Source organism: Gossypium arboreum, chromosome 11 (genome assembly GCF_025698485.1).
Source record: "Gossypium arboreum isolate Shixiya-1 chromosome 11, ASM2569848v2, whole genome shotgun sequence".
Taxonomy (NCBI): Eukaryota; Viridiplantae; Streptophyta; class Magnoliopsida; order Malvales; family Malvaceae; genus Gossypium; species Gossypium arboreum.
This window is the reverse complement of record NC_069080.1, coordinates 137,447,561-137,471,465: the sequence shown is the minus strand read 5'-3', so window position 1 is coordinate 137,471,465 and position 23,905 is coordinate 137,447,561. Positions and strand designations below refer to the sequence as shown.

At 30.5% G+C, this 23,905-nt stretch overlaps 2 protein-coding genes across 3 annotated transcripts; both read right to left on the bottom strand.

Annotated features, from left to right (window-relative positions):
* Window positions 1-5,348: 5,348 nt before the first annotated feature.
* Window positions 5,349-9,866, bottom strand: LOC108473794 (uncharacterized). Of its 2 annotated transcripts, none has more exons than XM_017775551.2 (8): window positions 9,591-9,866; window positions 8,946-9,195; window positions 8,476-8,618; window positions 8,135-8,402; window positions 7,445-7,702; window positions 7,337-7,366; window positions 6,795-6,830; window positions 5,349-6,417 (listed from the first exon to the last, which is right to left on the bottom strand). In XM_017775551.2, the coding sequence occupies exons 2-8, from the start codon at window positions 9,045-9,047 to the stop codon at window positions 5,809-5,811; spliced, it is 1,446 nt and encodes a 481-aa protein (XP_017631040.1). In that variant the 5' UTR covers window positions 9,048-9,195; window positions 9,591-9,866; the 3' UTR covers window positions 5,349-5,808. The 2 variants fall into 2 exon arrangements, with proteins under 2 accessions (XP_017631040.1, XP_017631039.1); XM_017775550.2 differs by having other exon boundaries at window positions 8,946-9,206; window positions 9,591-9,865.
* A 780-nt stretch (window positions 9,867-10,646) lies between these two features.
* Window positions 10,647-14,713, bottom strand: LOC128284253 (uncharacterized). The gene is made up of 6 exons (XM_053022172.1): window positions 14,481-14,713; window positions 13,941-14,251; window positions 13,193-13,417; window positions 13,079-13,108; window positions 12,513-12,548; window positions 10,647-12,147 (listed from the first exon to the last, which is right to left on the bottom strand). The coding sequence occupies exons 2-6, from the start codon at window positions 14,238-14,240 to the stop codon at window positions 10,915-10,917; spliced, it is 1,824 nt and encodes a 607-aa protein (XP_052878132.1). The 5' UTR covers window positions 14,241-14,251; window positions 14,481-14,713; the 3' UTR covers window positions 10,647-10,914.
* Window positions 14,714-23,905: the final 9,192 nt, after the last annotated feature.

Below are 23,905 nucleotides of genomic sequence, written 5' to 3'. Positions count from 1 at the left end.
GCTCAAAAAATGAAAACTTTCTATTTCAATCCCATCATAAATAATGAAATGATAAAATAATAAATGGTGAAATTACATTTGACTCCCAAAAATAAACAAAAAATCAATCCCTTCAAAGATACTTATATTTTAATTTTTCAAAAAATTATAATTAATTTTCAACCCTCCTAAAAAGAATTTTTAGATTGGCCCTTTGTTCAGCACTTATTTTTTAGGCCTAATTTTTAGATGCTTCGATGCCAATAGAATCATTAGCAACAGTGCCAATAGGATCTGATTATTGTTTGTGAAATAATCATAAATGTTAGCCTGCAAACCCAAATCCATGTTTTGAAATCCAAGTTCCCAAATGCTACTTAAGCAAGTTGATGCTCAATGCAATATATATAGGTATATCTAGAGGTTAACTCACTCGACTAATCCTAATTTAAAATATCAACCTAAAATATTGTGTTCAAAATTAAGTACTTTAAGAAAATAATAAAAAAATTTACCTCAGATTCTTCCAAATGACCATCTTTGAACTCGCCAAAATCACCACCAAAATGTAAAATTAACATAAATGTAGGCTTTAAAATTCTTCCTCAGTAATTCATCAGCAAGTGTCACTTGAAAACGACTTTGCCTAGCATACAACGTACCCCGGTAATCCATTTTGGAAGCAAAAATTTTAGTTTGTGGTTGATTAGGTTATTTATGGGTTTTGTTTTAATGTTGTTATTAACCATCTCCCTCTGTTATATCTTCAAAAAAATCATCTCTCCTGTCATAATCCATTTTATAAGTTATCTTGGCATAATAATTTCCCAAGTTATTTCTATTTTGGCATCTTCTAATTTATGTTTTTAATAAAATTGTAGAGATTATTATAACTTTTAAATTTTCCAATATTTTTATAATTTTTACAATTTGATACAAATAAATAATCATACTAATATATACAAATTTCACTAAATAAATAAATCAACTCAAAGCAGAGGATGAGAACCATACTAGTATATAAAAAGGGAGCCTTTGCATGACACATGTTCTTTTTTTTAATCGCATGATAAGATATGGTAAAACTACAAGTTTGGTCCCATACTATGCTTACATTTGGGATTAAATTCTTTAATCATTATAAGATAATGATTAAATTGTAATTTTGATCTCTCTACTATGCTCACAGTTTGGATTTAATCATGATAAAATAATGGTAATTTTTCAATTTAGATCCCTCTACTATTCTCGCATTTGAGATCTAATATTTTTAGTCATTATAATATAAGATTATGATGAAATTGAGAATTTAAAACAACCAAAAACTAGAAATGAACAAAATAAAAACATGAACCTAGAAGAATAATAGCTGGAAATAAAAATAATAAAATTGAAGATAATTTTATTTTGTATTAGACTTGATCATGGACTGGGTCATCCGGCTCGATTTGAAGGTCCATTCGAAAAATGGATTTGGACAAAAAATAAAGCTCATTTTCTAAATTGGTCAAGTCTCGGATAAACTTTTTTTTTGTTTTGGCCTAGCCAAACCCAAATTTGCAAAAAAAAAATTTATTACTGTTTTTTACTATTTTGTCATTGTTTTGATGTTATTTCACTATTATATTACTACTATTTTATTATTGTTATTTAGATATTGTATAACACGTATCTTAGTGTTATTTAATTATAAAATTTTTTAAAATTTATTTTTAATCCGTTGGGAAACATTTATTTTAATATTTTTAGTGTATATGATGTATTATATTTTAAATTTATTTTTAATTTGTTGAAAAATATTTATTTTAATATTTTAAGTGAATTTGATGTATTATATTTTTAACTTATTTTTATATAAAAATTTCAATACGGATCAGGCTAAGGTTTTAACATTTTATTTAGGTCAGGGCTTGAGCAAAATTTTAGACACACTTTTTGGGCTGAGTTGGGGCCTAAAAAATGTCTAAAATTTAATTTGTTCAAGCTTGACCCAAACTCGGCCGACCTATTATCAGTTCTACTTTGCATCCATTCTTAATATTTATTATGAAATTTTAAAAGTTTTATGAAAAATATAGAATTAATAATTATTTATTATGAAAGTTAAATGAAAAATAAATAATTTAAGTAAAATTTACTATGAAAGTTTAAAATTTTGAGAAATTGAAATAGAGTATTAATGAGAATTTAATCAAATTAAAATAAATTATTATCAAATTTTGTTTAATTGAAAATGCGATTCTTATTAATACTCCAAAATTTCAAAACTACCCTTTTACATTCCAAAGACTTAAGGTAAACTATAAAAATCACTTTTATTTACTTTAGATTACATTTTAATCACTTAAGTTATCGTTTTGTTACGAAGTGGTCACACTACCGTTAAACTCATTTACCCCCTAATGACAATCCTACATGGCAGTCCAAATGAGTTTTAAATATCAACTTAGATGTCATACGTGGTAGTCCAAATTATATTTATTTAATTAAAAACATATTTTCATCCCAGCAACTGGACATCAAAGTTGGCATTTAAAACCCATTTGGATTGCTACGCAGGACTACCGTTAGGGAGGTAACGGAGTTTAACAGTAGATTGACCATTTCGTAACAAAACGATAATGTAAGTGACTAAAACGTAACATTTCAAACATAAGTGACTAAAATGTAATCTGAGAGAAACAAAAGTGACTATTTTTGTAATTTACCCAAAGATTTATTTAGATATTATATGGATTAGATTTTCCATGTAAGCATGATATATGAGACACATATGATTAAATTGATTAAACAAATTAAACACGATTATGACCCAAAAACATACTCAATACAACAATTCACCGTAAAGTTCAAACATAACATAACAAGTACTTGATATAGAATGAGACATTAAAACATAGCAGAATATTAGATACCGGATTAACTATAATCCTTTGATTTACAACCATGGCAGCTCAGAAAGTAGTCAACCATCTTCTTCCGCAACAGATTATCAACAATTCCTACTTGAAAACCATGTTCATTAGCGTAATTGAGCGCTGCTACCCACTTTTTCAATGTACCCTAGTCCAAATCCTCAAGTAACATATCTTCTATCGCTTTAATTGCAGCGGAGACCAGAATTTGTATTCTAGTATGGGAAAATTCAGTAGCTTTTCTATGAGCATTTTCTATTCGGATCCCAATAGGTTTGAGTTAGTCTGGAATTTCCCCCTGGCAGTCTTTTGTAATGTATCCTTTAAGCCTGGAAAGTCTTCGTACTCCACTTTGTTGTTGTCTTTGTATGAAGTTGTTTCATCAAATTAGTAATTGTAGACCTAAGAGACATACCACTTTTATGATCTTCAGGAAGAGCATACGCCAAAGAAAACTAGCTAAGACAATAAACACACAAAAAAAAGTCATATTAGAAACAAGAATTCTTCAAATTCTGGATTTGGATCCGATTGTATAGGATTGAGATTTAATGTGATGTATTTGAAAAACATAAAAGATATGAATTTACTAATATGCACTGAACAAATTCATGGTTTGATACATTTATGTGTTCTATCATATAGCCTATACCATCCATGCTCTCAAATGCTAGTTAGACCGAGTGATGTTCAATGTAGTGTATGTGTGTGTTCTCTCAGATACCTTATACCATCCATGTTCTCAAATGCTAGTTAAGCCAGCTGATGTTCAATGCAGTATGTATATATATATTATACCTCTTTTCTCGGAGTCTTCACATTATAATCCTGAAATTTAAGAGAGAGAAAAATAAATGATTGAGAAGGAAAGATGAAAACAAAGGCAAGTTTAAGAATTACTTGAGACATTGAGACATACTGTAAAAAGCCCAGTTGGTAAACTCGCTTTTTCCGAGTCCTGGAAAACCAAGTTTGAAAGTTAAAATTTGAGAGTTGGATCATGAAATCAAACTTAGTAATTAGATTTGTAAATATTAGCACAGAAGGGTTCAAGAATAAGTACAGTTTTTAATGCAAACTTTGGAGTCTTACGCGATAGGTTCAATAGGTCTAATCACGCCGACTGTACATATTGTTTGGACAATTCATTTTGTTTGAAGTATATGTGTTCGACACATATTCGGGTACAAGTATAGAATATGGCTATCCAAGATTCATCAAAATCATTTAAAAAACTTGCAAAATGTCAAACACACTCGCGTTAGACATGAATCCGTATCCGGCTTCTTGCTAGGTCTAAAAAACTACTCTAGTATAAAATGTCATTATAATTATAATATGATTTATAAATGACTAATGTACTGATACATGTTCGGATATGATCATCCAAGATTCCTTGGAATACATGAAAGAACTTGGAAAAAGTTGAACATAGACATATAGAGAATATATGTATATGAATTCACATTTGATAGTAACACTCGAATCCAAGTAAGATGGCTGAAAATGGCTTTTGCTAGGTCTAAAAACAAGAAATTATATCGATGATAAGAAATATACATACCAGCTCCAATTCATTCTCGAACTCTTGAAAAACCAAGTTACAAAATTAAATTGGAGATTTAGATCATGAAATCAAACTTAGTAATTAGATTTGTAAGCATTAGATTACCTCGTATAATAGTAGGTCTAGTTTTCTGTAAAGAAAATTTTGCGTGGACTCATATGATTGTAGATCTAATTTTTCGAGCAATTTTTGCATTACCTCAGATCCTGCCAAATGGTCATCCTTGAGCTCGCCGTCGATATTCTTGATATTTTGCGTATTGACTTGGAGATCAGCTTGCAATGGTGTTTTGATTTGGTTGACTTGGGGTAAAGTCTTCACCCTATGATCTAACCAGATCTGCCTTCTGGTCCTTCATTTCACCAAATATACACACAAAAGAAGCATTAACAAAAAAATATTCTGGGTTAGATTGGAGACAATTTTCAGCTCACACATTTTTACTGAAATAGTTAATATTTTGGGCTCCCAAAATTGAAATAAGGTGATATAAAATGTGTTTTAAAACCAAGATATAGCTCTTTCACAGGGTCTTCTCAAATCAGAAATGTATCACCTCTAAAAAGCAAGTCAGTCAACTAATCTTTTAAGACTTGAAAAACATCAACATTCTTTGGGTGATGGTCCTCCAATCACAAGATTCTTTTAATTGAATGTCTTGAAAAGTCTTTGCAACAAAGTATTGTACATAGATGATTATTTTGAACTTAAATTGCTTCTGACTTTGACCTTGTGATTGATACTAATTCGTTGAGTGTATCGTGCATGCATAAAAAAGGAGCAAAATTAATCCTCCTACTCCTACATTAAACCCAATTGAGTAGTAGTATCATAGCCATGAATTGGAATTGCATGTTGAAACTAACCAAATTTGCCTTGGGAGCACATTTACAAATACAAATTTCAAATTTTAAATTTCGAATACTGTTAGAAAAATGAGACAAGAAAAATACAACCAAGACGATTATATAACATTAACAAATACACAAGTACACAGTACAAGTTACACAACAAACTACACAATTTCATACCAAAAACCACAGTTTCTAGTAGAGAGAGTAAAAATAGAAATCCTGAAGTCTGAACCTCTTCTGTAATTAAACCTAAACTGGCTGAACTCAAATTGACCTGAATGCCAACTCAAGACAATCTAAACTTGAAACAACGTATCCCAGTTCAAAGACCCCAATGCCGAATCTTGCATCTCCCTGATAGCAGCGCAGACAAAAAGTTGAATACATGCATGAGCAATCCCAGTAGCTTCCCCACGAACCTCTTTGATTTGGTTCGCAATAGGCTTGAGGTAGTCTGGAAGACCAAATGCATTAGTTTTCTCCAATGCCTCCTCTAATCCTTCGAAATCTTTGAAGGACACTTTATTTCGATTTCTTCATAAGGTTGGTTTTCCAAACTCTTGAATTGAGCTCCAAAAGTTGACCAACTTCCATAAACTTGGCTTTCCAAATCTTTGTCGGACACTTGATTGTTGTTTTTGTCATCAGGTTGGTTTATCAAAAATTTGAAACAAACGTAGGCACCAAAAGTTTTCCTAAGTAACTCATCAGCAAAGCTCACTTGAAAACCAAGTTGCCTAGCATAATTGAGTGTCGCTCCCCATTTTTTCAGCGTTTCCCAGTTCAAAGACTTCACTGCCGATTCTTGCATCTCGTTGATAGCAGCACAGACTAAAAGTTGAATATATGCATGAGCAATCCCAGTAGCTTCCCCATGAGCCTTTTCAATTTGGTTTGCAATAGGTTTGAGGTAGCCTGGAAGAAGATCCAAGGCATTAGTTTTCTTCAATGCCTCTTCTAATCCTTCGAAATCTTTGAAGGACACTTTATTATTGTTTTCGTCATAAAGTTGGTTTTCCAAACTCTTGAACTGAGCTCCAAGAGTAGACAAGCTTTCTTGAACTTGATCTTGAGAAAAAAGCCATGGAAATTCTGAAGAAAACTAAAACAACAAACATAGAAAACAAGTCATAATTTTGTAGTAGCCATATTGAAGTTTGAAGATTTTGATTTTGATTTTGATTTTGATTTCATTTACAACATAAATTACAAAAAATGATGTGTGTATAATTATATATAAATTAGTTGAGATTTAACGCCATTATGTATTTGAATTTTTTTTAATAAAAAAAACATGAATTCCAAATTAATTACTAACACGCATTCAACAAAGATATGTACTTGAGAAATAACTATAAACGATAAATTTTATGTACGTTCTATCATTTAACTTGAACTACTTTTGAAATCCAAGTTCCCAAATGCTTCTTAGGTCAGCTGATTCTCAATGCAATATATGTATGTATGCATATATAATACCTTTTCTATTAGAGTCTTAGTCCCCATGTCGGTGTCCTGAAATTTAAGAGAAATATAAATAAATGATTGAGAAGGAGAGACGTAAACTTTACGAGGGCAAGTCTAAGAACGACTTTGATACATTGAGACATGATATACTACAAATATAAAAAAATAGAGGTCAAGATATGCATATTCAAGTTTGTAGCTTCAAACATATGTATACATGCAAAAGAATGTCTGTAATACTTAGAAGGATTCAACAATATGTATAATTCTCAATGCAATGCAGGACAAGAGAAGGAGGGAGAGTCCTAAACATTAGGTTTCCTGGTCTGATACTTAAAATCTAGGTTGTTTGAACTCTTCATTTTTGCTCGAAGTGTCCATGTACATTCGGATACCGATATTGAATATGACCATCCAAGATTCCTCTAAATACATTAAAAAATCTTTGAAAAAACATGTCTGTGCATGAATGGTTTATAAACAAGAAATGTTTATCTTAACTAAGAAACAATAACTCTATGCTGGTTAAGATCAATGAAAAGAAATGTGTATACCAAGACTGCATCAAGGTCCCTTTCTTGTTCCTGGAAAATCAATTTAGAAAGTTAAATTGGTGATTTAAATCATGAAAGCAATAATTAGATTTGTAATCATTAGTGTACCTTTGATCGTCGAGCCCTTAATGTATCTAACTCCTGAATTACTATACCCAATTCCCCATTCATATCATTTTCTGTTAAAACAAGATCCTTGGATTTGGCCTTGATGTCCTGCATCTTTTGGAGAATTATTTGAAGATCAGGACGCATTGGCCACTCATTTCTGATTTGATTGAAGGAGGCAGGAATTTGTAACGAGACAGGAAAGGCTTTCAGTTTCAGTTTCATCCATAACAGTAATTCCAAATCTGTCCTTTTGTCCTTCATTACACCAAATATATACACAAAACAAGTGTTAAAGAAACAAGTATTAAAGAAACTAGTGTCAGATTTTTAAACTGTACAGTTATCACAGCTTGTCCTTCATTTTACCAAATATACACAAAACGAGTATTAAGAAACAAAATATTGTGTTAGATTGGAGACATAGGTTCTCACGGTTTTTTCATTTTTTTCTCATTTGTAGGCTTTTTTATTTTCATTTTTTTTCTCCTTTGTAGGTGAAGACTGTCCTCAGTATTGTCCATAGACAAAAGGTACCGTATAGAGTAAGGATAAACCGTGCTTTATAAAGCAAGGTCCAATCATTGCAAGTCAGTCGATGAGAGATCTTTTTACTTTAAACATATATGTATAATAAATAGCAATAATGCAAATTGAATATGAATTACTAAATTCAATTAAGAGACTTACGGCCATTTTCTGTCTGTGAATTCTGTCCTTTAAAATTTTCATCCGTTTCCTCACAGATCTGGAATCACTACACACTTCCGGAAACTGATGCTCTACTTTCATTTCTGGTTCTGGTTGTTGCTGGGAAGTTGATGATTCACTAATATAAAAATTTTCCTGGTACCAGTTCTTTTCAGCCTTGTATCTCTCTAATCTCTCTAATCTCCCTAATAGCATATCACTTGGAAGCTGTTCAGGGTCCATTTCAGTAGGATCCGTACTGTTGCCTCTGCCAGTCATCTTTTTTAAGATTTGGATCATGAAATCAAACCAAGTAATTAGATTTGTAAACATTAGATTACCTCAGATAGTTGTCGACATTCTTGATATTTTGCGTATTGACTTGGAGATCAGCTAGCAATGGTGTTTTAGTTTGGTTGACTTGGGATAAGGTCTTCATCCTATGATGTAACCATATCAAAGATTCCATATCTGCCACCTTGTCCTTCATTTTACCAAATATACACACAAAACAAGTATTAAGAAACAAAATATTCTGTGTTAGATTGGAGACATAGGTTCTCATGGATTTTTCATTTTTTTCTCATTTGTAGGCTTTTTCTTTTTCATTTTTTTCTCCTTTGTAAGCGAAAACTGTCCTCACAGTATTGTCCATAGAAAAAAGGTACCTTATAGAGTAAGGATAAACCGTGCTTTATAAAGCAAGGCCCAATCACTCCATGCGCAATCTTTTTACTTTAAAGATATATGTATAATAAATAGCAATAATGAAAATTGAATACGAATAACTAAAATCAACTAAGAGACTTACGGCCATTATCTGTCTGTGAATTCTGTCCATGAGAATTTTGATCAGTGTGCTCGCAGATTTGGAATCACTACACACTTTCGGAAACTGTTGCTCTACTTTCATTTCTGGTTTTGGTTGTTGCTGGAAAGTTGATGATTCACTAATATAAAAGTTTTCCTGGTAACGGTTCTTTTCAGCATTATCTCTCCCTAATGGCGTATCACTTCGTAGCTGTTGAAGGTCCAAGTCAGTAACATCCGTCCTGTTGCCTCTGCCAACCATCTTGCACAGATGTGAGAATTTTAAATAAAATCAGATAAAATAATTGAACAGAAAAAAAACATATTTTTCCCAATTCCGAACAAAGCACCCAAATGTTCTTTCAAACAACAGATATATAAAACTAACAAAAGGAAACGCTTTTAAGGAGATTGGGGGAGGTCTCTTTCACGTATGATCATAGATTCCTTGGCCAAATCTGGAGCCACTTAATTTTGAGATTTTGGTGTTAATTTTCGAAGTTTTTACTGTTCGAAGTTTTATCGATAGGAAAGGAAATTTAGCAAATAAAAGCAAAATCAAAGCAAGACACGATAATCAATTGATAAATTCAGTCGTGAACCCAGGGTCCAAATAACAGTTGAAAAAATATTCAGCGGTGCTTACCGGTTCGATGTGTGTACAGCGGGGAAGAGGAGAGAAGGGGCAACTACCAAAGAGTAAAGCAGATGAAACCAAGAAAGTCGCCGGTGAGAATGTAATTAAAAAGGGGAATGGGCAAGTGCCATTAAAGAAAGCTCACGATTCCAAGTTATTCTACGTAATTTGGAGCGACAGAGAAGATCGAGATTGCAAGGTCGTAATTTTTGGGGCGAGAAAAAGAGGGTCTTGATATTAGATGCAGGTGAAAATTTCTAGGGGTTAAATTCCATGTTTAGTCGCTTATGTTTGCTTAGAATTACATTTTGGCCATTCAACTTTAAAAATTTATTATATTGTGGCCACTAACGTTTTTTATTTATTATGTTATGAGAGTTAAGAGCTGAGTGATCAGAACATAATAAATTCATTATGTTTGTGATCATATAATAATTTTTAAAGCTTGATCACCAAAACGTAATTTTAAGCAAATACAAATACTAAACGTGAAATTTAACCAGTTCTAAACAACCGCGTTTAGTATATAAACTTACCATCTGCTTCAACAAATCTTCCCAACCGCTAAAAAGGTCCAAAATATTGCATAAAATAAAATTTTCAAATTACACTTGTTTACCCTATTATCGAAATTTCTAATTTTTTTTTCTTGAAATTTTTAATTTTTAAAACATTAAAATTAATTAAATAAAAGGTAAAATACAAAAATGGTCACTAAAATATTACTCATATTCTATTTTGGTCACTAAATTAACCAAAATTAAATATTTTGGTACGGAACATCAATTGTTATTCGTTTAAATAGTAACGAATTCGGGTTTAGGTAAGACTTGAGTGATGGTCCTCGGATGTTTAATTTCAAGGTAAGACTTGAGTGATGGTCCTCGGATGTTTAATTTCAGCTTGAATTGCTTTGACTTTGACCTATTTTAAGCCCAATTGAGTAGTAATATCATAATCGTGAATTGAATTTGCATGTTCAAACTAACGAAATTTGCCTTTGAGCAAATTTACAAATACAAATTTCAAATTTCGAATACTGTTAGAAAAATGAGACATTAAAAATACAAACAAGACGATTATATAACATTAACAAATACACACGTACACAATACAAATTACACAACAAACTACACCACAATTCCATACCAAAAACCACAGTTTCTGGTAGAGAGGGTAAATATAGAAATCCTGGAGTCTGAACCTCATCTATAATTAAACCTAAACTGGCTAAACTCAAATTGACCTTAACTCTTAACTTAAGATGATCTAAACTTAGAACAACACGAACATGAAATGACTAGATCCAGAGATTGATCCAATCCAAAATAATTCAAAAATATAAATCCCTCGGCCAAGCGTAATTATCAAGAACGTAGGATTTCAAATTCCTCTTCAGGGACACATCAGCAAAGCTCACTTGAAAACCATTTTGCTTAGCATAATTGAGTATCGCTCCCCATTTTTTCAACATATCCCAGTTCATAGACTCGGATGGCAAACGTTCCATGTCATTGATTGCAGCGCAGACAATAACTTCAATTGACAGATGGTTAATCCCAGTATCTTTCCCATGAGCCCCTTTGATTTGGGCTGCAATAGATTTGAGCTTGTCTGGAAGAGGAGCCGAGCCCTTAGTTTTCACCAATTCCTCTTCTAACCATTCGAAATCTTTGAAGGACACTTCATTGTTGTTTCCGTCATAAATTTGGTCTTCCAAACTCGTCAACCAAGTCCCTAAAGACTGTATTTCTTCATTAGTTAACAACCTACCCACACTCCGCAAATTAGACGGAAATTCTTCATTAGTTAACAAACTTTCAAGAACGTATGATTTCAAATTCTTCTTGAGTAACAAATCAGCAAAGCTCACTTGAAAACCATTTTCCTTAGCATAACTGAGTGTCGCTCCCCATTTTTTCAACATATTCCAGTTCACAGACTCGGATGGCAAACATTTCATCTCCTTGATTGCAGCGCAGACGATAACTTCGATTAACATATGGTTAATCCCAGTATCTTCCCCACAAGCATCTTTGACTTGGGCTGCAAAAGGTTTGAGCTCGTCTGGAAGAGGAGCCAAGCCGCTAGTTTTCTCCAATGCCTCTGCTAGCCCTTCGAAATCTTCGAACAACACTTCATTATTATTATTGTCATAAAGTTGATCTTCCAAACTCGACACTAAAAACCGTATTCCTTTTTTAGTTGACAAACTAATGTTGTCTTCGTCATAAAGTTGGTTTTCCGAACTCCACAATTGCATTCCTTCAGGAGTGAACAAATTTTCTTGAACTTGATCTTGAACTTGAACTTGAACTTGATCTTGAACTTGAACTTGATCTTGAACTTGAACTTGATCTTGAACTTGAACTTGAACTTGATCTTGATCTTGATCTTGAACTTGATATTCTACTTGATCTTGAACTTGATCTTGATCTTGAACTTGATCTTGATCTTCAACTTGATCTTGAACTTGAACTTGAACTTGAACTTGAACTTGATCTTGATCTTCAACTTGATCTTGAACTTGAACTTGAGGAAGAAGCCATGACATGTATTCAGAACACTAAAACAACAAACATAGAAAACAAGTCACAATTTTGTAGTAGCCATATTTAAGTTTGAAGATTTTGATTTTGATTCCATTTATAATATAAATTACAAAAAATGATGTGTATATAATTATATATAAATTAGTTGAGATTTAATATGATTATGTATTTGAATTTTTTTTAATTAAAAAAACATGAATTCCAAATTAATTACTAACAGGCATTCAACAAATATATGTATTTGAGGAATAACTATAAACGATAAATTTTATGTACATTCTATCATTTAACTTGAACTACTTTTGGAATCCAAGTTCCCAAATGCTTCTTAGGTCAGCTGATTCTCAATGCAATATATGTATGTATGCATATATCATACCTGTTCTATTTGAGTCCTAGTCGCTATGCTGGTGTCCTGAAATTTAAGAGAAATATAAATAAATGATCGAGAAGGAGAGACGTAAACTTTACGAGGGCAAGTCTAAGAACGACTTTGATACATTGAGACATGATATACTACCAAAAAAATAAAATAGAGAGGTCAAGGTATGCATATTCAAGTTTGTAGCTTCAAACATATATATATATATATATGCAAAAGTATGTCTGTAATACTTAGAAGGATTCAACAATATGTATAATTCTCAGTGCAGAAGTCCATGCAGGACAAGAGAAGCAGGGAGAGTCCGAAACATTAGGTTTCCAGGCCGGATACTTACAAAAATCTAGGTTGTTGAAACTCTTCATTTTTGGCCGAAGTGTCCATGTACCAACACATTCAGATACGGATATTGAATATGACCATTCAAGATTCCTCTAAATACATTCAAAAACCTTTGAAATAACATGTCTGTGCATGAGTGATTTATGAACAAGAAATGTTTATCTTATCTAAGAAATAATAACTCCATGTTGGTTAAGATCAATGATAAGAAATGTGCATACCAAGACTGCATCAAGGCCCCTTTCTTGTTCCTGGAAAATCAATTTTGAAAGTTAAATTGGAGATTTAGATCATGAAAGCAAACTTAGTAATTAGATTTGTAATCATTAGTGTACCTTTCGTTGTTTCCCTAATGCATCTAACTCCTGATTTACTCCATCCAATGTCACATCATTATTGGATTTGGCCTTGATGTCCTGCATCTTTTGGAAAATTTTTTGAAGATCAGGACGCATTGGCCACTCCTTTCTGATTTGATTGAAGGAGGCAGGAATTTGTAACGAGTCAGGAAAGGCTACCAGGTTCTTCCATAACAGAACTTCCATATCTGTCATTTTGTCCTTCATTACACCAAATATATACACAAAACAAGTGTTAGAAAAAGTGTCAGATTTTCAAACTGTACAAATATGATGTATTGTTCTCTTTGGACGGGTATTGTCTGTTTAGAAAACAGTCAAATCCTTACCAGATGACGTGACCATATTATATGATTGTCAGAATGCAACATTCTTTTTCATCTTTATAAACTTTTATTATACTTTTCTATTCTAATTAAACATTTTCAATTCTAATAAAAAACTAAAAGTAAAGAATATCATTAATAATAATATTACGAAAATACTAATAATATCATTAATATTATAAATATCATAAATAAACTAATCCTTTTGAATCTACCTTGCATCTTCAAATAACCCGATAAATCAAATAACTCGGTACAATAGATCCAGCAATCTCACAGTTGTTCGAGTGCTAATCTTAAGAAATCATTAAAAATCAAAAGATCTTTTTTATCTTCAAAATGTATGCATAATAAATAACAGTAATGTCAATCTAATATGTTCAATTAGGACACTTTACCGTCTTTTTCCGTCTATCAATTTTACAGTGGATATTCTTCTCTCTGTTTCCGTCATCTTTCGTCTCTTTCTGTTTTGGTTGTTGTCGGGAAGTTGAAGCTTCATTTCCCGATGTCTGTTTCTTGGGGGCTTTTCCTTTTTGTGCCACTGAATTATCGGCTTCCCGGTTTCTTTTCTTGCTTCCAGTCGACATCGACTCATTCACCTGGGTATCATCGGGTTCGGATTCATTTCCAGGTGCATCACTCTCAGCTTCCGAAACAACCCTAATTGAGCTAGGGGCGTCCTGGCTTTCACTCATTTAGCACAGATCTGGGAAATTTTAACTCAGATCAGATTAGATCATTGAAAAAAAAACTCGATTTTTTTTCCAATTCAGAACAAACGAGACCAAAATGTTCTATCAAAGAATATATGAACTATCAAAACCAGACCCTATGAAACGAAATTTCCACGTAATTAAAGAAGAAATTCTGCAAGATCAAAGCAGGAAATGTATAGACTGCGATGAAAATGAGATGGTAAATTAAATAGTACTTACTCCTTAGATTTGTCTACAGTGAAGAGAAGAGGGGAGAAGACCGGCTGCCAAAGCGTTGGGAAAATAATGAACTCATTTCAATTTGGGGAATAAATAGAAAGAAAGACAAGGGTCAGACAAGCTCGAGATTCACTTTCTGCTTCTAATTTGGAGCGAGAGGAGATACCCCTTTTTTTGACAAAAAGAGCGATACTCCCCGTGACGATAATTAGGCGTTAGCAATAAATAAATATAATAATAAATTAAAATTGAGTTATTTCAATTTTATAGAACCCAAACAAGTAAATTGAATTTAGAAAATCAAGTACTTTTTATTTTTGTAATGAAGAAAATTGATCCTCTAAATAAATAATAAAAAAATTTAAAACAACTTTTAAATTTTAAAATATTTATAAAAAAACTAAAGACTATATAAATTAATTTTAATGAATTAATTTTATTTTGGGATTAAATAAAATGAAGGACAAGGGTCAAGGACAGATTAGAAATGCTCATGGATCAAGTCGGACTAAGTTCAGAAAAAGTCCAATCAAAATTTTAAGCTTGAACTCGACTTGGCCTGAAAAATAAGCCTAGATAAAAATGTTAAAACTCGAGTTAAACTCGACCAGTATTATTTTTTATATTACTTTTTATATAATTTTTTAAAAATATAATACTAAAAATACTAAAAATATTAAAATAAATATTTTCTAATAAATTGAAAATAAATTAATATATATACTTAAATAACAGTAAAATAGGTATAACTGAACAAACAAATACCTCTAAAATAGTAATAAAATTAACAATAAAACAAGAATTATACAATAATAATATAACAGTTAAATGCTAGTAAAGTAGTAAAAAATAACATTTTTTTTGCATATTCAAGTTACTTGAGGCCCGACCTATTTTATAAACGGACATTATTTTTTTGTCCAAATCTTTTTTCTAAATTTATATTTTTACTTAAACTCTTTCAATTTTCAGACTAATTTTCGAGTCAGAACACAACCCATAAATAGTTCTAAGGAAGACAAGCTCTGAGGGATTAAATAAAAAGGAGAGGGGTCAAACAAGCTCGAGACTTATATTTCTGCTTGTAATTTGGAAGCGAGACGAAACTCCTTTATATTCAAAGAGGATGATTACTTCGGACAAAAATGAGCGACTAATCCCCTATGATCCCATCTCATCTTTTAAAGTCTTAGGAGTTTGATACGAAGGGTTCGGATTGTTTTGTATATATATATATATTCTTTTATGTTTAGATTCTAACATTTTGGATTATGATTTATTTTAAATTCTTTTATGACGGAGTACATTAAAAAATTGTGTATTTAGGTCATATATTTTGATTGGATTATTTTTAGTTTATTTATTTTTAAAATTTTAAAATTTTAATCCCCATTAAGTACTAACTGTCAAATTTATTAGGTTATGTTATTTCAAAATTCAATGAAGTAAACATATTATCATATGTTTAATATCATGTCGAGTTGTTATTTTCATATTTTGCTCACTAGGACTTTAGTCAATGGATTAACCTATGTGATTTGTGTCAATATCAAAATTTTGAAAAAGAATAGATACTTAAAATGATCTAATTGTAGAATATCTACTAAATCTACAATTGAATGCATAGTAAGAGATAAATAATTAAATTTAACTGAATGAATTTAATTACTACTGTTTGAATCAGGACTAAAATTTTAAAATTAAAAAGTACAGAGACTAAAATTTACAATTCAAAAATATACAAACTAAATTTAATCAAATTAAAATACAGTGACTAAATCCTCAACTTTTATAAAGTACGGGGACTGATATCATAACTTAACCTTATAAATTCAGAAGACAAAAACAGGTGAGATTGTTTTTTCTTTCTTTTGCTGTTGCTTTTGTAATAATGATGACGTTATATTCAAAAAAAAATCTTAAAAATTTGCGAAAAAATTTAAGTTTTTGTATTAAAATTGCATTCAATTTAACTTTTATTTATTGTTATTTAAAATAATTAATTAAGCCAATTTTTTTAGGGACAATTAAGCCCATTTATTAATAGAATCCATGGTTAATTATAAAATCATTAAAATAAATTGACGAATCAATTAGATGATAACACATAACAACTTTTAGTTTAGTATAATATTTTATTATAAAATAATTAAAATTTATAAGAAAGGAAAATTATAAAAATATCAAAATTTAAAAATATTTAAAAATATTAAAATTGATATATACTTATAAAAATTATAAAAATATAATAAAACTTATAAATATAATAAAATATAAAAATATAATTTTTTTAATTTTTAATAAATATAATAATATTAAAATTTTATAAAAACTTATAAAAATAATAAATATTGTCGAAACCATTTAAAAAAAAAACGAAGTCGACTTTATTTTGAAAATGAAAACTATAAAACAGAAGTCGCCATCAATCCTTTTTTATGAGGTATGATCGGGTCATCTGGTAATTCAATCGTTTCAACAAAAATTTAAATTTATTGAAACGATGATTTTTGGTCTACAAAATCCAGAAAAATGGGCTCAGAAGTCGGTTACGCACGAGGAAGGGTTAGCACCTCGATACGCCCAAAATTGGTACCTAGTTGATTAATTAATGTCTTGGTGTCAAATTTTTGAGAACTTTTGAAGATTTTAAAAGTACGATCCTTTGTTAAAATATTATTTAATTAAATTTTTTTAAAAAAAATAGCGTACTTCACGTTAATCTAGAAAAAAATTATGTCCCGTAAGTTAGGACACAATATCTTAAATCCCCAAAACAAGGATAAAGATCGAAAATTATTTATTTTGAAAGATATTCGATTATCTCGATTTTAGGAAGAAATTATGTCTCGTAAGTTAGAATATGATTTTCTCTTAATTCCCAAGAATATTTAAAAATAATTTAAAACGTTTGTTATTAGGATTTATCGAGAAAGTCGAATCCCCGTAAATTAGGGTACGACTTTTCAAATCCCAAAATACGAAGAAGAATTGCTTATTATTATTTTTTTAAAATAAATTTTCGATATAACGAGTAAAATGCGACATCATTTCATAATAAAACTTAAAATGGATTACAGTGTTGATATGGATGATGGCATAATAATGACGAAAATGATAATTACAAATAAATTTGCAGTATATAAAAGCATATATAATGCAATAATAATGAAGACGAAAGTAAAATAAGGATGAAACAATAATAATAGAATAAAATAAAAATAACAATACATTAATAAGAGTAATAATATATTAATATAAATAGTAATATAAAGATAATAATAATAATAATAATAATAATAATAATAATAATTTAATAATAATGATGATGTAAGTAAAAATATAAGTAAATGCAAAAGGAAACATATAATGAAGTAATAATATAAAATTAATTAGCCTAATAATATGATAATAATATTAGTAACAATACAATAATAGTAATAAAGTAGAAAAGATAATAATAATGTATTAATAAGAATAATAATATATTAATAATAATAATCATGGAAAATAATAATAATACTAATATTTTAAATAAGATAATAATAATAGATAGAAAGTAGTAGTAATAATACGTTAATAAAAGTAATAGTAATAATAATAACAATAATAATAATAATAATAATAATAATAATAATAATAATAATAATAATAATAATAGTAGATATAATAATAATACTAATAATAATAAATATAATAATAAATAATAATAATAATAATTAAATTGAAAATAAAATAGCAAAATAATGAAAAAAGACTAAATTGAACTTAAAATAGAAGTTTAGGGCGAATTCGAAATAAAAATAAAAAGAAAAGAACTAATTTGGACTCGCAAATAACAAAGGAGGACCAAAATGGGCAATATCCCACCCTCCCAAAACCCACAACACAAAGAGGGACCAATTTGCAATGAAAGTAAAATTATCAGGCCAAATTAAAAGAACTAAAAAAGGTGAAAGATCTAATCAAAACAGGTGGGAAAAGAGGAAGGGTTGAAAGTGGAATTAGCCCTTTCGTTAAAAACACGCGGATCCTAGGCTTGGATCGGGTCGAATAATAGCAAAACGACGTTGTTTTGGTACCTGAGAGACTTGCTGAAAACGACGTTGTTTTAGATGCCTATTTAAGGCAAAATTTTCATTAAAAAAATCATCTTTTATTCTCTCTGAAGGCTTAAGGGTCCGGTGAGAGTCCGACTGTCGCCGGCGCGTCGGCCGACGTTCGCTGGTGTCAGCGTAGCAGTTTGCGGCGGCGAGAAGGATAAAAGTCAGTCCTTTTTTCGGCGAGATCAAAGGTAAGTCTTTTCTGTTATCTTCTTGCTATATTTATATATATATATATATATATATATGTATTATTTTTAAAGAAAAATAAAAAAATATGTATGTACTTCTATGAATAGATTTGAAAAAAAAAAAGAATAAAGAAAAAATAAAACACCTTGGTTGATCTCTTGATTCTCTACTTTTACTTGTTTGTATTTTTTTTTTGTATTGATCATCCCCCTCCCAAAAAAAAGTTTTCAGATTTTAGGCTTTTATAGTTGATTTACAAATATTATTTTTTACTATTTCGACTGCTCATGTCTTTTCTTTCTTTTCCTTACAGGAGGTGACGGTGGTAGAACATTCGGTGGTGGCAAAGGCTAGGAGTGACGGCGGCATAGGCTGGGGATAGGGTGCAGCGGCTAGAGGGGTAGGGTTTTTGCTTTTCTAAGAACCTAGTTTGACTATTGGGTTAGTTGGGTTTGGGCTAGTGATTTAGTTGGGCTGTAATGGGTTAGTTTGTTTGGGTTGTATTAGGTATTGGGGTAGTTGGGTATTAATTGTAATTTGGGTTTGATTTGGTTTGGGTTTTAGTGGGCTCGGGTAAAATTTGGGCTTTATAAATATTATTAAATATTAAAAATTAAAATTGATATAAACTTATAAAAATTGTAAAAAGAAAAAATAATAAAACTTATAAATATTATAAAACAATAAAAAATATAAAAATTATAAAATTAATAAAATCATTTAAAATTTATGAAAACTTATAAAAAATATAATAAATTCTAATAAATTATAAAAATAAAAATTAATTTAAACCCTTAAAATTATGTCGAAGATACGATATCACACTAAACGTTGGATAATATGAATATTCATTAGATTGTTAAGATCATTTTTATGTTGAATAAAATGTTATCGATATTTCACAAATAATACGATAACCACGAAACCTCTCCTTTTATTGATAAGGTTTTATTTTAAATTTTAAAATTTTTATCATCAATTTTTTAAGTACATTAAAGTAGTTTGGAACTTGAAAAGTAGAAAATTGTTTGTTGAATATTGAATGATGTAAAATCAATCAAAGTTAATCTACACTTACAATTAAATTACAAATCAAACCAAATTAATTAGTATTTTCAAATTTTAAAAATCTTAATACTCACCAAATGATAATTGCAAAATTCATTAAATTATGTTACTTCCAAAATTTGATGAGTAATTTCAAAATCTAGCTAATGAATTAACAACGCCATTAGCATCAAAACTAAAATTTGAAATTGGAAAAAGTAAAGGGGTTTAGAATGATTCAATTGAAGACTATGTACTAAATTTACAACAATACGCATAATAAATAACTAGTAATTGAATTTAACTTCTATTGTTTGGGTCAAAATTTAAAAAGTATAAAGATTAAATTTGATTAATTTGAAAAATATAAAACTAAATTTAATTAAATTAATGTATAAAGAATAAATTCACAACTTTTACAAATTAAAAGTGAATTAATTGCAGAACTTTTACTTGGAAGTTGGAATCTATATTAAGTGAAATTATGATTTTTTTTTCCTCCGTAAATAAAATATAAATGGATTTGCTTTTGTTTTAAAATCCGAGAAGATGGAACACAAATTGTCAATGGTAAAACTGTATGAAAACCCCCTTTATTTATTTTTTTTTATGGGTTTAATCGCTCTACATGATTTATTAATTTCTAGTTCCACTACTTTTTGAAACATGTATTTTCAGTCCTAAAGCTAATATTTTTGTGTGCATTCTATATGATTTTTTAGCATGTGGTGGTGTTACATATGCATTTTAATATATTTTTTCTGTATAATTTGACAAATATTATACATTTTCCTTTTATTTTCTAAATGTAAAAAATATTTAGATGTATAAAAATATTAAATTATATACCATCTTATCATATAAAAATATGTTACCATCTTATCATATGTTTAAAAATATGTTATCTCAAACTATTTGATAGAATTAAAAGAGACAAAAAAAGGTTAGTCTCAATGTTCAAACTACACATTTTAAAAAGTAAAGAAACTAATCAAGTCTGCCTAGTAGCACGGTTTTTGTTTTCTCTGTTTGCCTTGTTGCACGAGTTTTGATTAGAGTTTCTTTGTTGGTTAGGGTTTTGTCATTTGTGGAGATTTGATATTTAGTTTGTGGGTATGTAATGGCTAATCTCAATATAGTGGATGAGGGTTTTGCTAATCTTAATATTATGGATGAGGAGGAAGATCCTATGATGGTGGTAGGGGATGATATTGCTGTTGATGAAAAGTATGGATTGTGCCTGGTAGGACGAGTTCTTACGGACAATATTGTTAATTTTCTATCTTTAAAGAATATTCCGGCTAATTTGTGGCATCCACTGATTGGGGTGTCCATCGTGGAGGTTGAAGAAAAGTATATTTTATTTCGATTTTATAGTGAGATCGATTTGAAGCAGGTTATGGATGGTATGTCATGGATCTTTAACAGATATCTCTTTGTGTTCCATAGGTTGACAAGGGGTGAGTATCCAATTCAAGTTCCATAGGTCTACTATTTTCTGGGTACAGACTCACAATTTACCAATTGGGTTTCTGACAAAGGGAATGGCACGACAATTCGGGGATTTTTTTGGGAGATTTTTGGAGTATGATTCGTCGTTGGTAACAAGGGGGTTAAACAAATTTATGCGGGTTAGAGTTGTGCTTGATATTCTTCTCTCGATAAAGAGGAAAAAAACGAATCATAGTTGAGCAAGATAAATTCACATATGCACTGTTTCAATATGAAAAATTGTCGTTGTTCTATTTTTATGTGGCCATCTGGGCAATGGGGAGAGCTTTTGTCTGGTTCGATTAACATTGGGGAATCAGGAGGTGGTGCTTGGCTAGGATCTATCTTTACGAGCCGCGCCAAGGAGGGGAGGCCGTTGATGATTAAATTGTTGTAGGATGAGTTTGAGGCTGATAGGTGGGCAAGAATAGAAGTCGATGGGGATAGAAGGGAGAGGAGTTTTGGTGATGACAGAACCAATCGAATTAATCATAAAGAAGGAAAGGGTTTGGAGGGTATTATGGTTAAGGAGGGGGCTTTGTTTGACATATAAGGAAATTCATGGATAAAAGGATTGAAGATGGGGTGGGGCAATTTGAGGAAAGGGGAGAGGGATCTGAGTTGGAAGATAAGTTTGTGGAAGTTATTGACGGGAAGAAGAGGCAACAGTTCTAAATAGAACTGGGTGGTTTTGCTAAAAATAAGGGGTTATTGGAGTTGAGAATAGGGAATGAAATATCGATAGCCACTTCTAAGCAGGCCGACCAAGCGCAATGAAAATCTTCAATTGGAATGTTCGTGGTTTAGGGTAGCCACGGACTACCAGGCGTCTAAAAAATAAGTTGAGACATATTTGACCTCAAATATTGTTTCTTATGGAAACAAAGGTTAGTGGGAAACGTATGGAACAAATTAGACAGTAGTGTGGTTTTGATTATAGGATTGATGTGGATGCAGAAGAGATAAGAAGGGATTTGTCATTAGGGTGGAATGAGGGATTGTCTATTTCTCTAAAAAGTTTTTCGAAGTCTCATATTGACGTGGAGGGAATAAATTCAATTATACTTATCCATGGAAAAACTCTAATACTTTAATGGTTTTGCAAATTAATCCCCAAGATAGTTAGATTAAGCTATTACGATCTCAAAAACATAAAAATCATTAAAAACAGAACTAAAATACTTACCTAATTAAGCAAAATAATCTTGCTTGAACTTAATTTAATTTTTGCATTTAATGTAATTTAGTCCTTTTTATCAAATTAGACATGCGATCCTTTTTTACCGTGGGACTGACTCTCCCATCGTAGACATAGCTCGCGACCTCATTCATGCAAGGTTTATACGAGCTCCCTCTTATGACCTTGTCTGTGCAGGGCAAGGTTTTAAGCTTAGTCTTTTAATAATCATCAAGTGGATTCTCATATATATACATATCTCACACTTGGTATTTAACCAATGTGGGATCTAAATTTTTCTTTTCCTCAACAAATATTCATAAATGGCTTACTTTGAGTATCAATTTCTCATTTATCACTCATTCGTTTCGAGCTTATGGTATACCGTTCTAAAGGTCTCATGGAGTAGAATATAAAACCATAATTTTATGATTCAACCCTCCACCTTTACCAATTAAGAATATGCCCCAAAGTTTTCAATAATTATATTTTTTCCAACATACCCTTTAGGCACAATCCAACCATATTTTCACGGGCATTTGAAGAAGTCCTGTAATTTGGAGCTCTGTTACAGTCTTTCAAAAACATTTCCCCTACCAAGGATGGTTACTAGTTTCAAATGGGAACTTTTACTTGTTAAACATTTAAATTGTAAACTTTGTGAAGAAGAGAGATAATTAAATCATTGAATATTCAGAAGAATGAAATAAATATTTTTTAAAGACACCATGACAATGAGTGAGCAGGCAACTTCTTGTATAAACTAAAATAGCAACTATTTATTTGATTATAGCAAGAGAATCAGGAAACGATCATAATTCCATAATAGAAGTAGAACACTCAATTCAATCATCCATGACTGATATACAAGCATGCTTTAAAGAATGTGATATACCTTCCTTTGTTGCTCTCTAATAATGCAATTTGTTGAAGTTCTTTAACATCCCAATTAGAGGAGAAGTTCCCCATGTTGCCAAAATAAATAAATAAAAAAACAACCTCATGAGGAGGAGAGGCGGAGAAAGATTGTTTAGTCACTCTGATGAGACTTAAGAGAGAAAAATATCTTACAAAAATAAAATCGGTAAAATGTTTCCTAAAATGAAAGAAGAGATTTATCAGTGTTTTAAAGAATATTTTCTTATAAAAATATTTTCTAAAAATTATTTTACTGCGAAATAAACGCACCCTAAGTCATTACAATTTTTTTAGGACGAGTATTTTAGTTCATATCAACCGTATTGGATAAAGAAAATTAATATGGTTTAACTTGAATATGCTTGCGCCCATCGCGAGAAAACATTGTTAAAGTTGAATCAAGAACAACATGCGGACGCGAAAATATAGAAGTCCATGGTGGGACCATTTCTCCCAATCAACATTATTTTTATCATATTATATTATACTGTTTGCTG

What these genes read in the sequence shown, in the direction of transcription:
- LOC128284253 (XM_053022172.1), bottom strand. Translation starts at nt 14,240, where the DNA reads ATGAGTGAAAGCCAGGACGCCCCTAGCTCAATTAGGGTTGTTTCGGAA. An exon ending in TTGATAGACGGAAAAAGACG is followed by an intron (nt 13,418 to 13,940) that starts GTAAAGTGTCCT and finishes GGTGTAATGAAG; the next exon opens with GACAAAATGACAGATATGGA. An exon ending in GGGGCCTTGATGCAGTCTTG is followed by an intron (nt 12,549 to 13,078) that starts GTATGCACATTT and finishes CTTAAATTTCAG; the next exon opens with GACACCAGCATAGCGACTAG.
- LOC108473794 (XM_017775550.2), bottom strand. Translation starts at nt 9,206, where the DNA reads ATGGTTGGCAGAGGCAACAGGACGGATGTTACTGACTTGGACCTTCAA. An exon ending in TAAGGGCTCGACGATCAAAG is followed by an intron (nt 7,367 to 7,444) that starts GTACACTAATGA and finishes TTGATTTTCCAG; the next exon opens with GAACAAGAAAGGGACCTTGA. An exon ending in CTAAGACTCTAATAGAAAAG is followed by an intron (nt 6,418 to 6,794) that starts GTATTATATATG and finishes TTGTTGTTTTAG; the next exon opens with TTTTCTTCAGAATTTCCATG.